General features: G+C 45.5%; 1 protein-coding gene across 8 annotated transcripts in view; it reads left to right on the top strand.

Annotated features, from left to right (window-relative positions):
* The window catches only part of VPS13D (vacuolar protein sorting 13 homolog D), a 296,584-nt gene that overhangs the window by 165,268 nt on the left and 116,209 nt on the right, over nucleotides 1–15,107 (top strand). For all 8 annotated transcript variants that reach the window (XR_004441096.1, XR_004441097.1, XM_033228304.1 and 5 more), the window contains one exon: nucleotides 14,310–14,459. Coding sequence is in view for 6 of the 8 variants with exons in the window: in XM_033228304.1 (XP_033084195.1) it covers nucleotides 14,310–14,459 (150 nt within the window). In the remaining 2 variants the exon portion in view is untranslated. The remainder of the gene's footprint in view (nucleotides 1–14,309; nucleotides 14,460–15,107) is intronic.

Genomic DNA, 15,107 nt, shown 5'->3' with positions numbered 1-15,107 from the left:
GTGGCCTTCAAAAAATCATTCTGTGAAATAGTTGTTTCTACCTACATTCGTCTCATTAATTTTTCTACATACAGCAGAATTGCGCATATATTAGAGGTAACTTGGTCAAGGTGGCATGGAGGAAGGTGACCTACGGTTCACTATCTTGCCATTAGAAAAACCGACAGGAAGTCATCTAACCATCATTTGGAGGAATTGAGGTCCATCATAGGGAGAACAAACTAAAGAACTGGTCTTTGCTTTCAGTCAAGATGGAGTAACAGGAACTAAATTTACCCTCCCACCGGAAACAGCCCCAGAATCCAGGTAAATAAGAAGATAACAGTATTGAGACACTGGACATCAGACAGTGAAGGATAGTGCTCTGAGAGGTGGGAAACAAAAGAGCTAAGCCCTGTGATTGCGCTTTCTTATCAATTTGAGAAAGTTTCCAGGGAGGGGAGACCAAGCAAGTACCCAGCACAGTGGAGAAGTTGAAAAAACAGAGCTGAGAGTCTAGAGAGACCAAGGTATCTTTAGTTATAGGATGGTACACTTGGGCATAGAGAGCTGCACAGAAAAACTCTGAAGATCTATAGAGGGTCCCTCTTGAGTATTTAGCAGAGTATTAGTCAGTGATGTATGTGAGGAAACTACCCATCTGAAAGCATGAGAGGGAACAGTGCCTGCTGCCCACACAGGGCTAGAAATAGGGCTTGTGCCCACCAGCTGGACTGGAAAAACTAAGAATTTATGAGACACTGGGAAGAGTCTCAGGAAAGCCTTGCCTTCATGATTAGCCCTAAACTGAGCACTGCTCTAGACCTGCCTAAGAAATCATAAAAGGAAGATCTGAAAGAATCAACCTCTTCCCAAGTAAAGTAACCATATCCTTGAATAAAGCTCAAGAAGATTTACTGGAATACAACAATGTAGCACCCAACTAGGTAAAATTCACAATATCTGATACCCTATCAAAAATTACCAGCTGTGCAAAGGAGTAGGAAAATTTTCCATATAATGAGGAGACTAATTGGTCAAAACTGATCCACAACTGGCACAGATGTTAGAATTTTTGCAGGACATTAAAAATGTTAATATAACTGTATTCTCTGTGTTCAAAAGGTAAGTAGCAATATGAAAGACATAAACTAAAGCTTGTAGAGATTAAAATGTAATGAAAACGACACTGGGTGGAATATAGCACACAACTGTGAAGGAAACTATACCAAGGCACATCATAATCAGATTACTCAAAACCAGTGTTAAAGGAACAGGAAAAAAAAGACGTGTTATGTGCAAAGGAATAAAGATAAGAATGACAACAGATTTCTTGTTGGGAACAGTGGGAGTAGGAAGACAATGAGCAACATCTGTAAAGTACTGAAAGGTATCAGCAGACTTATGCTACAAAAAATGTAGAAGAACATCATCAGGCAGAAGGAAAAACATAGTATCAGGTGAAAGTCTGTTCTACACGAAGTACTGAATACCAGAAATGATAACTATCTGGGTAAATATATAAGATTATTTTCTTCTTATTTAAAGTAAGAGTGAGATTTTTTTTTTTTTTTTTTTTTGAGGCGGAGTCTCGCTCTGTCGCCCGGACTGGAGTGCAGTGGCCGGATCTCAGCTCACTGCAAGCTCCGCCTCCCGGGTTTACGCCATTCTCCTGCCTCAGCCTCCCGAGTAGCTGGGACTACAGGCGCCCGCCACCTCGCCCAGCTAGTTTTTGTATTTTTAGTAGAGACGGGGTTTCACCGTGTTAGCCAGGATGGTCTCGATCTCCTGACCTCGTGATCCGCCCGTCTCAGCCTCCCAAAGTGCTGGGATTACAGGCTTGAGCAGAGTGAGATTCTTAACAATAGCATAAAGGCTGACGGGGAGAAATGGAAGTCTATTACTGTAATCTTATACATGATGTGGTGTGATGTCACTTGAATGTAGACTTATAAAGATAAACAGCATAAAACTCTTAAAGCAACCACCAAAATAACAAAGAGTTATAACTAATAATTCAACAAAGGAGATAAAATGAAATCCGGCCAGGCAAAGTGGCTATGCCTGTAATCGCAGCACTTTGGGAAGCTGAGGCGGGTGGATCACTTGAGGGCAGGAGTTTGGGACCAGCCTGGCCAACATGGTAAAACCCCATCTCTACTAAAAATACAAAATTAGCCAGGTGTGGTGGCATGCACTTGTAATCCCAGCTACTCAGGAGGCTGAGGCAGGAGAAGTGCTTGAACCTAGGAGGTGGAGGTTACGTTGAGCCAAGATTGTGCCACTGCACTCCAGCGTAGGTGACAGATGGAGACTACGTCTCAGGGAAAAAAAAAATCATAAATAATCCAAGAGAAGGCAGAAAACAGAAAGCAGGGAAAGGAATAGATGGGACAAATAAAAAATAAAATGCAAGATGGTAGACTCAAACCTAATGGTATCAGTTAACTAAATGTCAATGTTGTAAACACCATAATCAAAAGGCAGAGATTATCAAATTGTATAAAAAAGCATGAACCAATTATATGTTATCTACAAGAAACACACATTAAGGATAAAGACACGAATAGGTTAAAAGGAAAGAAGATGGAAAAAGATATACCGTGTTGACACTTGTCGTAGGAAATGGGAATGACTAGATTAACGTCAGACGGAATAGATTTCAAAGCAAAGAATATTACCGGTGTAGTCGGGCTTCTCTTTGAGGGACAGAACTAAAAGGAGAGAGAGATATATATGTATGTATGTTTATTAAGTGTTAACTTACACGATCACAAGTTCCCACAATAGGCTGTCTGCAAGGTGAGGAGCAAGGAGAGCCAGTCCGAGTCCCAAAGCTGAAGAACTTGCAGTCTGTTGTTTGAGGGCAGAAAGCATCCAGCATGGGAGAACGATGTAGGCTGGGAGGCTAGGCCCATCTCACGTGTTTCTGCCTGCTTTATATTTGCTGGCAGCTGATTAGATTGCACCTACCAGTTTAAGGGTGGATCTGCCTTTCCCAACCCACTGACTCAAATGTTAATCTTTTTTGGCAACACCCTCACAGACCCACCCAGGATCAATACTTTGTATCCTTCAGTCCAATCAAGTTGACACTCAGTATTAACCATCACAAGTTCACCCCTTGTCAGCTGCTAAGATCATACATAATCTTCAGATAAAGACAATAATAAGGTCATAATGACACCTAACATAATGCAACTATCCTTCATACAGCTGGAAACACACCAATCCCCAACCCAAATACTATTACATAAAGTTAATGATGCTTGAATGCTGATATGAAGCCAATAAATCTTATGTCATGTGATGGAGAAAGGAAATAAAATGATTTTTTTTTAGTACAGGTGTATACATGCACAAACATGTTTTTAACAAAAGAAGGAGGAAATACTCATGACAGTTGCAGTCCTTGTTTCTGCAGCTGGGCATGTGGTCATAGCTGGTATTGATGACTACCTTCTTCTACTACCCATTCTGTCTTCCCTTTACCTTCAGCAAGCACCACAGCAGGTCATGGTTTTGTGGGGTTTTTTTCCTGGTGGAGTGACCCAAACCTTCATTCCTGAGGGGTCTGGACCATTTGTAGAGGACTACAAATGGATTGGGCTGTTGTAGTTTCCCATTGCCTTAATCACAGGGCATGGTAATACTAAGAGATGCCCTAATGGATCTTCTGTATTCCATGCATAACCTTCCTTACCTCCATTGTGGAGTAGTAGACTGATTTCATCTTGTTAGTTTGGTTCAGTCACCCCAGCCAACACTGTAACTCCCTTCTTAGCCTCTTGACTTAAAGTTAGGAGGAGCCCAAAGTGTCCAGGTAGCAATCTTAACTTCCAGTTTAATGGAATCGTTATTGTGTCTCTTGGTGGCAGTGTTCCTCCCTCTGGAACTAAGACTTCTAGGCCAGCAGAACGTAATGTTGCAGGAACAGGAAGCAAAAATTTTGCTAGTGGATTATTAGGGGTGGTGGTGAATGGTGCCACTTCCACTTCCAGCCCTTGATTCCTGGACCTGTGAATCCTGGCCATGGGAGAAACAGTACCATATACTGGATGCTGATTCAGAGCATACATAGCTTCCTGGAGAACTTTGCCCCAGCTGTTGTCATCTAGTTGGCATTGTAATTGTGATTTCAAAAGGCTATTTCACCATTCTCTCAATCCACCTGCTTCAGGATGATGAGGAACATGGTAAGACCAGTGAATTCCATGAGCATGAGCCCACTGCCACACTTCTTTAGCCAAAAAGTGAGTACCTTGGTCAGAGGCAATGCTGTGTGGAATACTGTGACGATGGATAAGGCATTCCGTGAGTCCACAGATGGTAGTCTTAGCAGAAGCATCGCATGCAGGATAGGCAAACCCGTATCTGGAGTAGGCGTCTATTCCGGTGAGGACAAACTCTGCCCTTTCCATGATGGGAGAGGTACAATATAATCAACCTGCCACCAGGTAGCTGGCTGATCACCCAGAAGAATGGTGCCATATCGAGGGCACCGTGTTGGTCTCTACTACTGGCAAATTGGGCATTCAGCACTGGCTGTAGACAGGTCAGCCTTGGTGAGTGGAAGTCCATGTTGCTGAGCCCATGCATAACCTCCATCCCTGCCACCATGGCTACTTTGTTCATGGTCCCATTGGGTGATGGCAGGAGTGACTGGGGAAACAGGCCAAGTGGTGTCCACAGAACAGGTCATCCTATCCACTTGGTTGTTAAAATCCTCCTCTGCTGAGGTCACCCACTGGTGAGCACTCACATGGGATACAAATATCTTCAGTTTTTGACCACTCAGAGAGGTCCATCCACATTCCTCTCCCCCAAATTTCTTTGTCACCAGTTTTCTAATCATGCTTCTTGTAAGTTCCTGACGATCCATCCAGCCAAACCTTTGGCTACAGTCCAGGAATCAGTATATAATCACACATCTGGCCATTTCTCCTTCCATGCAAAGTGTGTGACAAGGTGCATTGCCCGAAGTTCTGCTCACTGGGAAGATTTCCCTTCACTGCTGTCCTTCAGGGATGTCCTAGAAAGGGTCTTTAGTGCTGCAGCTGTCCTTTTTCACATGGTGCCTGCATATGATGCAGAACCATCTGTGAACCAGACCCTAGTCTTCTCTTCCTCTGTCAACTGGTCATAGGGAACTCCCCATGAGGCCATCAGTGCAGGCTGGGGGAGAGAAGGCAGGGTGGCAGGAGTGGAGACCATCGGCGTTTGAGCCACTTCCTCATGTAACTTACTTGTGCCTTTAGGACCTGCTCGAGCCCTATCACATATATACCACTTCCATTTGATGATGGAATGCTGCACTGCACAACCCACTTTATGGCTAGACGGGTGGGTCCGAAAGCACCCAGTTCATGATAGGCAGTTCAGGTCGCATGGTGACTTGATGACCCATAGTCAAATGTTTGTTTTCCATCAAAGCCCAGTAACAGGCCAAGAGCCATCTCAGAAGGAGAGTAGTTATCTGCAGAAGGTGGCAGGGCCTTCCTCCAAAATCCTAGAGGCGTCTGCTGTGATTCACCTATGGAGGCCTGCCAAAGCTCCAGACAGCATCCCTATCTGCCACTGACACCTCAAGCACCATTGGATCTGCTGGGTCATATGGCCCAGATGGCAGAGCAGCTTGCACAGCAGCCTGGACCTGTTGCAGCGTCTTCTCCTGTTCTGGACTCCACTCAAAACTGGCAGCCTTTCGGGTCACTTAATAAATGGGCCGGAGTAATACACCCAAATGAGGAATGTGTTGCCTCCAAAATCCAAATAGGCCCACTAGGCATTGTACCTCTTTCTTGGTTGTAGGAGGGGCCAAACGCAGCAACTCCTTTAACTTAGAAGGTATGTCTTGGCAGGCCACACACCACTGGATCCCTAGAAATTTTGCTGAGGTAGAAGGTCCCTGAATTTTAGTCAGATGTATTTCCCATCCTCTGGCACTCAAGTGTCTCACCACTAAGTCCAGTGTGTTTACTACTTCTTGCTCACTGAATCCAGTCTGCATAATGTCTTCAATGTAATGGATCAGTGTGATATTTTGCGGAAGCAAAAGGCTATCAAGGTCTCTCCAAATAAGATTATGACACAAAGCCGGAGAGTTGATGTACCCCTGCGGTAGGACAGTAAAGGTATATTGCTGGCCTTGCCAGCTGAAGGCAGATTGCTTCTGGTAGGCCTTCTGGACAGGAATGGAGAAAAAGGCATTTGCCAAGTCAATGGCTGCATACCAGGTACCAGGAGGTGTGTTAATTTGCTCAAGCAGTGAAACCCCACATCTGGTACAGCAGCTGCAATTGGAGTCACCATTTGGTTAAGCTTACGATAATCCACTGTCATTCTCCAAGATCCGTCGATTGTCTTCTACACAGGCCAAATGGAAGAGTTGAACAAGGATATGGTGGGAATCACCACCCCTGCATCTTTCAAGTCCTTGATAGTGGCACTAATCTCCACAATCCCTCCAGGGATGTGATACTGTTTTTGGTTTATTTTTCTAGGTAGAGGCAGCTCTAAGGGCTTCCATTTGGCCTTTTCTACCATAATAGCCCTCACCCTACCAATCAGGGAGCCAATGTGGGGGTTCTGCCAGCTGTTGACTATGTCTGTGCCAATTATGCATTCTGGCACTGGGGACATGACCACAGGATGAGTCTGGGGACCCACTGGACCCACTGTAAGTCAGACCTGAGCTAAAACTCCGTTAATTACTTGAGCTCCGTAAGCCCCTCCTTTAACTGGAGGACTACAGTGATGTTTTGGGTCCCCTGAAATCAGTGTCAGCTCACAGCCAGTGTCCTGTAGTCCCCGAAATGTCTGATCCTTTCCCTTTCCCCAGTGCACAGTTACCCTGGTAAAAGGCCAGCGGTCTCCTTGGGGAAGGATGTGGGAAAAATTCACTGCATAAATTGTCAGCAATATAGTGGGGTCCTTCCTCAAGGGCATCCAGCCTCCCCTTCATTCAAGGGGTTCTGGGTCTGTAAACTGGCTCAAGTCTAGAAATTGACTGAGGGGTCATGATTCTCTGTTTTTAGAATTCAAACTAGTCTTTTGTCCATTCAGCCTAGAAGTTTTCTGCTTGTATAAATTAGGTAGGAATGCAGCAGGCTTCCTATCAGTTTCACTTCTAGGAACACCATGATTAATTAGCCAGTGTCAGAACTCTACATGAGTCAGACTATTCTGATTGCCACTTTGCCTCTGCTGTGCATTATGGTAGCTATGCCCACCTTGTCTTTGACGACTGAGTGCTGCCACTTAGCAACCTGCCACCTCGGGATCCAGTTATTCCCATTGTATTTAACTTTTGTAGTTAATGATTGCTCTTCCCACCGTTAGATCTGACATACAAAGAAAAGCAATTACAGGTCTCTTCAAAGATGCAGGTACTGCCCTTACAAATCTGTTTCGCAAGGCGTTGGTCAAGGGTATATCTTCTGGACCCTCCCAGCTGGGATGAGTAGGTCTAAAGTGACTAATCCACTCCACCATCCCAGTCTCCCTAAGCCTTTGGATCCCTTCCTCTACATTAAACCAAAGGAGATCACGCATTTCCAGCTCACTCACAGTGGGCCATCTTTTAATCCATATTTCAGCTAACCAAGTAAATAAACTATTAGAACCTTTTTTTACCTCTCCAAGCGGTAAGATTAAAAGCAGAGTGCCTACTTAGTGGGCCCAGATCAATAAATTCAGCCTGATCCAACCCTATGTTCCTTCCACTGTTATCCCATACCCTTAATATCCATTCCCATACCTGTTCTCCAGATTTCTGTCTGTATAAATTAGAGAACTCAAACAGTTCTTTTCGAGCATAGCACACCTCATGAGTCACACTCTCAGCCTCACCTCTAGGGACCCTCCAGGACTTTAGTTATAGGTCTAGAAGCAAACAGGGGTGTTGGGGGTGGCTCCTGAGGAGAATCAACATGATTTTGCCTGACAGCTGTCAGGTCATCACTGCCTCAGGCAGCATAGGATTTATCCCCTCAGACAAAGGTGGAAAGCTGATGACAGCGTGGGTCGAGGAGGGGATGTTGCCACTGCTAGGGATGAGGAAGCTCTTCCTTTTGGCAAAAAAGGCTCGTCAGAGTTGATAAACTCAGTTTCCGTGAGCTTCATCAAGGTCCTCCCACACATCCCCATTCCAAGTTACAGGGTCCCGTTCTTATCCAATCAGTGCCCTCACTTTTAACAGTAGACACCTGGTGAGGCTGTGCGTGCATCTTTCGTTGCAGGTCAGTCACTTGCATGATAAGAGCTTGTGTCTGTTTTTCCACAATTTCAGCTCTTTCTCTGCAGGATATAAGACTCTTACTCAGGGCAATCTTAGCAGATTTGAGGCTCAGTAGCTGCTTCTGAAGCTGGGAGACAGAATCCCTGAGTTTATCATTTTCTTTTATCACTTTGTCCACTGAACTTAGGAGCAACCAACCAGCTTCATTATGTTACTTGGTTTTCTACATATGGTCAAAGGTATTATGTATAGAGTCACTAAACCCCTTGCCTTTCTCGAGCGGTGAATCAGGAGTGTCAAATTCATTTGTTTTGCATAATTCTCCAAACAGTTCATGCCAAGGACTATCACTATTCTCCATACTACTAGAAGTAGAGTCCTTAGCATTTTGGGGTCTAATCATATTAAGCAACCAACTCCAGAAGCCCCAAAGCCAATGAAAGAACTCCATCCTTAATATTCTCTTCCTCTAGAACCACTCCTGGTACCAAAATCTGTATTAGTCAGTCTTCTCTTAGAGGGATAGAACTGTAGGAGATATATATTATTCTTTAAGATCTATACAATGAATAAGCCTCTAACCAGTCTGATGAGGAGAAAAAGAGAAGACACAGATTATTAATATCAGGAATGAGAGAGATGCCAGACAAGCCAAATACTGACAAGTCTGGGGATGGGACTCCTGGGGAAGCTGCATATTCCTTCTGGCTCCTGGAGTGTCTGCTAGGACTGCTTTGTTTTCAGTGTGACTGTAGGGCCGTTGGTTTTCAAGGCTACTGTGGAGCTGGGTGGGGGTAAAAAGACTAGGACAAATTAAATGCCACACAGCTCGCTGTTCTTACTGAGTTTCAGCTTATTTTCTCTCTCTTTTTTTTTTTTTTGTTTTGAGACAGAGTCTCGCTCTGTCGCCCAGGTTGGAGTGCAGTGACCGGATCTCGGCTCACTGCAAGCTCCGCCTCCCGGGTTTACGCCATTCTCCTGCCTCAGCCTCCCGAGTAGCTGGGACAACAGGCGCCCGCCACCTCGCCCGGCTAGTTTTTTGTATTTTTTAGTAGAGACGGGATTTCACCGTGTAGGCCAGGATGGTCTCCATCTCCTGACCTCGTGATCCGCCCGTCTCGGCCTCCCAAAGTGCTGGGATTACAGGCTTGAGCCACCGCGCCCGGCCTCAGCTTATTTTCTTGAATAAATGCTCCTTAGATTATCACAAGTTTTTTATTAACTTTCGGAGTTCTGAAAAAGTTGACTTTTACAATTTTTGGCAGAGTACTGTTACTGTGCTAATCAAAACAACTTCTATCTCTTTGTAACATCATACTTGGAATGCTTTTCCTTTATAACCTTCATCAAAGTTTAAATATGTTCAGGAAACTAGTTCCTGGTAGACATTTCCAAAAGAAGAACCTAAAGCCCCCGACTATGGTTCTTTTTCCCAAATGGACAAACTACATTCTTACTGGGAATGTGCAATGTGTCTCCCATGACTGGGGCTCCTTCTCTCCCTTAACGTGTCATACAGTTCCATCCAGACTGTCGAGGCCAGAACCTCTTCTCAGAAGAAATTTTTCTTTTATTATATGTCACGAATAACAAAGAATTCAGGCTACTTGTATCCTATTTATTTGTGCACAGATAGAAGGTTAATATCTTGCAGCTATTTTTCTTTGTCCTCCTTTTTTTGACCTTAAAGAGATGATTCAAGGAACCATTTGCTGTTCATTAGTTTTTCTAAGTTTATTCTTTAGCTTAAAAAGTTGTTTATTTGGGGCCGGGCGCGGTGGCTCAAGCCTGTAATCCCAGCACTTTGGGAGGCCGAGACGGGTGGATCACGAGGTCAGGAGATCGAGACCATCCTGGCTAACATGGTGAAACCCCGTCTCTACTAAAAATACAAAAAACTAGCTGGGCGAGGTGGCGGGCGCCTGTAGTCCCAGCTACTTGGGAGGCTGAGGCAGGAGAATGGCGTGAACCCGGGAGGCGGAGCTTGCAGTGAGCCGAGATTGCGCCACTGCACTCCAGTCTGGGCGACAGAGCGAGACTCCGCCTCAAAAAAAAAAAAAAAAAAAAGTTGTTTATTTGGTTATTTATTTATCTATTTAGAGGCGGAGTCTTACTCTGTCACCCAGGCTGGAGTGGAGTGGTGCGATCTTGGCTTACTGCAACCTCTGCCTCCTGGGTTCAAGTGATCCTCCAGCTTCAGCCTCCTGAATAGATGGGATTACAGGTGCCGACCACCACACCCAGCATTTTTTGTAGTTTTTAGTAGAGACGGGGTTTTGCCATGTTGACCAGGCTGGTCTCAAACTCCTGACCTCAGGTGATCTGCCCACCTTGGCCTCCCAGAGTGATGGGATTACAGGTGTGAACCACCACACCTGGCCAAAAAGTTGTTTTTTTCCTATAATACCTCTTTATGTGATGCGTGCTGCAAATCAGAAAATAAGCAGGTTTGTGGCTACAGTGCAGCAAGAAGGAATTTTTTTTTTTTTTTTTGAGGCGGAGTCTCACTCTGTCGCCCGGACTGGAGTGCAGTGGCCAGATCTCAGCTCACTGCAAGCTCCGCCTCCCGGGTTTACGCCATTCTCCTGCCTCAGCCTCCCGAGTAGCTGGGACTACAGGCGCCTGCCACCTCGCCCGGCTAGTTTTTGTATTTTTAGTAGAGACGGGGTTTCACCATGTTAGCCAGGATGGTCTCGATCTCCTGACCTCGTGATCCGCCCGTCTCGGCCTCCCAAAGTGCTGGGATTACAGGCTTGAGCCACCGCGCCCGGCCAGGAATTTTTAAAAATAGAAAATAGAGATCCTCTCCTTAGGGAGCATCCGGTCTAATTGGGAGAATAAAACTAGCTAGAATTAGTAATTCTCAGTTATGACACCTTGTGTCAGATGTGTTTAGTGAAAGAACAAAGGAGAAGACAGTATGGTTGAGCCCTTTATTGCCATTTCATATATTGGATGAGATAGGCAATAGTTCATTCATTTAGTCCGTTCTTACTGAGCATCAAGTGTGTGCCCGACATTGTACTAGGTTCTGGAGATACGGCTATGACTTCAAAAATGCAGGCTTTGCTCTTCTTGGGCCAACAGCCTAGAGAGAAAGTCAGCCAATAAATATGCAGGCAAGCAAGCAAATGAATAATGACATGCTGTGGTAACGGCTGTAAAGAACGGCTACTTTAGATAAAGTCCTACTTTAGAAAAAGTGGCTCGGGGGCCGGGCGCGGTGGCTCAAGCCTGTAATCCCAGCACTTTGGGAGGCTGAGACGGGCGGATCACCAGGTCAGGAGATCGAGACCATCCTGGCTAACACCGTGAAACCCCATCTCTACTAAAAAATACAAAAAACTAGCCGGGCGAGGTGGCGGGCGCCTGTAGTCCCAGCTACTCGGGAGGCTGAGGCAGGAGAATGGCGTAAACCCGGGAGGCGGAGCTTGCAGTGAGCTGAGATCCGGCCACTGCACTCTAGCCTGGGTGACAGAGCAAGACTCCGTCTCAAAAAAAAAAAAGAAAAGAAAAGAAAAAGTAAGAGCTGAACTGAAACGTGGAGGAATAGAATGAGCAAACCATAGAGACAGTCACTAGGAAAACCATTTCAGGCAATTCAGAGACCCTGAGGCAGGAAGGACTTGTCCACATTTTAGAAACACTAAGGAGACTCAGGTGAGGATGGTAGGGAACCTGACAGAGTGGTGTGTGATGAAGTTGGAGAATTTGGTGCCAGTTCATGTAGACCCTGGAGGCTGTGGTGAGAAGTCTGGTTTTATCCTAAGAGAAAGGCACACCACTGAAGAGTGTAAAGGAAGGAGGTGTATGACTTGGTTTATATTTTATTGAAAGACCACTTTGGCTGCTGTATAGAGAATACGTTGTAGGAGGCAGGAATGGAAGTAGGAAAAAATACTCCCAAGTCTCTTGCCCTTATCCCTGCCCTGAGGACCAACAGAAGGAAAGTCATTTCCGGTTGTACACAAATGTCTATGTGGAAGTCCCTGCGATACAATGGAGAGGTCAGAGGGTTCCGTGGTGCCAGAAATCTCTGCGTTTGTATTCCACTTCTTCCACTTACAAGCTGTGCGAATGAGGGCAAGTAACATAACTTCTCTAAGCTTCTGTCTACTTGTTTGTAAAATGGGGAGGAATAATACATAGCCTTTAGGGGTTTAGGAAGTGATAAGAGGGGTGTGTGGAAAGCACCCGCAGATGATCTCTTAGGGGCACCCAAAAAGATGATCTCTTTTTCCTCTTCCTGGTGGTGACCTTCGATGTGAGACAGAACATGAAGATGGCTGCTTCCTGCAAGGAGCCTCCAGACATCCATGCACATCTGAGTGTGGCGAGTGTCCTCTGTGATGGCACTGATCAGGGCTGCGTAAATAGAGTCAACCCTAATGCCACTGTCATTCCTATGAAGGGAGTTGACTTTAGTAGAGGGAGCTGTTCCCCTTTGGTAGCCATTTGAGCTCCTGGTTCTCTAATTTAAATTGTCTTCAAGGAATTTGGAGCTCAAGAGAAGCATCCATAGTATAGTGTTTAGGAGTGCTGACCTTGGGGTCAGACAGACGTGGATTCAAGTTCTAGTTCTGCCACTGACCAGTAGTGTGACCCTAAGCAAGGGCCTCTCTTCTCAGCTTCTTCATCTATAAAATAAGGACAGAGCTCATGAAGTTGTTGTAAGGACTGCAGCAAAACCCTTAGTTTAACTACCACCAGCATTACAGGTATGGTGTGACTTGAGATCATGCATATGAAGTGTCTAGCATGGAGCATTGCACATAGTATCACCTGTTTTATTTTTTTAATTAATTTTTTTTTCATTAAGCAAGTCATGGACTTAAAAAATTACTTTTTTCAAATAGTTGATTTTTTTTTTTTTTGAGATGGAGTCTCGCTCTGTTGCCCGGGCTGGAGTGCAGTGACGCGATCTCGGCTCATTGCAAGCTCTGCTTTCCAGGTTCACACCAGTCTCCTGCCTCAGCCTCCCGATTAGCTGGGACTACAGGTGCCCGCCACCACATCCAGCTAATTTTTTTGTATCTTTAGTAAAGATGGGGTTTCACCGTGTTAGCCAGGATGATCTTAATCTCCTGACCTTGTGATCCGCCTGCCTCGGCCTCCCAAAGTGCTTTTTTTTTTTTACTCGACACAGAGTCTCACTCTGTCACCCAGGCTGGAGTGCAGTGGTGCGATCTTGGCTCACTGCAACCTCTTTCTCCTAGGTTCAAGTGATTCTTCTGCCTCAGCCTCCTGAGTAGCTGGAGTTACAGGTGCCTGCCACCACGCCTGGCTAAATTTTGTATTTTCAGTAGAGACAGGTTTTCACCATGTTGGTCAGGCTGGTCTCGAACTCCTGACCTCGTGATCTGCCTGCCTCAACCTCTAAAAGTGCTGGGGTTACAGATGTGAGCCACTGCCCCTGGCCAATAGCTGATTTTTTAACCGGTGAATAAAAATTGTATATATTCGGCCAGGCATGGTGGCTCATGCCTGTAATCCCAGCACTTTGGGAGGCTGAGGCAGGTGATCACTTGAGGTCAGGAGTTCGAGACCAACCTGACCAACATGGAGAAACCCCATCTCTACTAAAAATATAAAATTAGCCAGGCATGGTGGTGCATGCCTATAATCCCAGCTACTCAGGAGGCTGAGGCAGGAGAATCGCTTGAATCTGGGAGGTGGAGGTTGCGGTGAGCCAAGATTCCACTGCTGCACTTTAGCCTGGGCAACAAGAGTGAAACTCTGTCTCAAAAAAAAAAAAAAATTGTATATATTCATCATGTACAACATGATGTTTGGAAATATTTTTAGGTGTGGAATGGCTAAATTGAGCTAATGTATGTATTGCCTCACCTACTTATGTTTTTGTGGTGAGAACACTTAAAATCTATTCTCTTAGCAAAGCACTCCCCTAATGAAGTCTGTTATTATGACCGCTAACTTTTTATGACTGCCCTTTTGTGAGCTGCTATTGAGATTGAGTGAAATGATAAGGGTACTTTCTGAGCAACCTGTGCATTATGACGCCCCACTCAAGTGTAAAAATGAAAACTGAGCTACTGTTTGTTTTTGCTTTGCTACCTTTCCATGGCCATAGGTGGACAATCAGCTCATTGGTACCACACAGCCCTTCATGCTCTATGTGACTCCCCTGAGCAATGAGAATGAGGTCATTGAGACTGGCCCAGCCGTGCAAGTCAACGCAGTGAAGTTCCCCAGTAAAAGTGCACTGACCAACATCTACAAGGTGGGCTGATGGAGGAGGCTGGTGGGTTGATGCCATGCTGGAAGGTTGATTTGTTCTCTCACAGCCAAGTCTCAGAGCAGCAGTGCCGGATGCTGATGGGAATAGCTCTGCAGGGTTAAGCCACGTGTGACATAATAGATTGTTTGGAGGAATTGACAGGAACGCCTCCTTCTGGCCCTTTGTATTCTCAGTTGTGTTTTCAGTGACCTTGCAGGTGATAGTTTGATAGTACTGAGTCCATATAGGCCAGAGTCCATATTCATCAGAGTGAAGTCACTGTAGGAAAGTATAGCATCTTCTAGATAGGTCAAGACCAGGCATGATCCAGATCTGTTATTAGAAACAGAATAACCCCAGCTGGGCTCACTGGCTCTCGCCTGTAATCTCAGCACTTTGGGAGGCTAAGGTGGGTGGGTCTCTTGAGCCCAGGAGTTTGAGACCAGCTTGGGAAACATGGTGAAACCCCATTTCTATAAAAAATACAAAAATTAGCTGGACCTGGTGGCAAGCACCTGTAGTCCCAGCTGCTTAGCAGGCAGAGGTCCTGAGCCTGGGAGTTTGAGGCCACAGTGAGCCACAATCATGCCACTGCACTCCAGCCTAAGTGACAGCGTGAGATGTGTGTCTGTGTGTGTGTGGCCACACGCG

Source organism: Trachypithecus francoisi, unplaced genomic scaffold, assembly GCF_009764315.1.
Source record: "Trachypithecus francoisi isolate TF-2019V2 unplaced genomic scaffold, Tfra_2.0 Lachesis_group12, whole genome shotgun sequence".
In the NCBI taxonomy this organism is placed as follows: domain Eukaryota; kingdom Metazoa; phylum Chordata; class Mammalia; order Primates; family Cercopithecidae; genus Trachypithecus; species Trachypithecus francoisi.
Note: the sequence above shows the minus strand (reverse complement) of the source record. Positions and strands in the feature narration are given on the sequence as shown.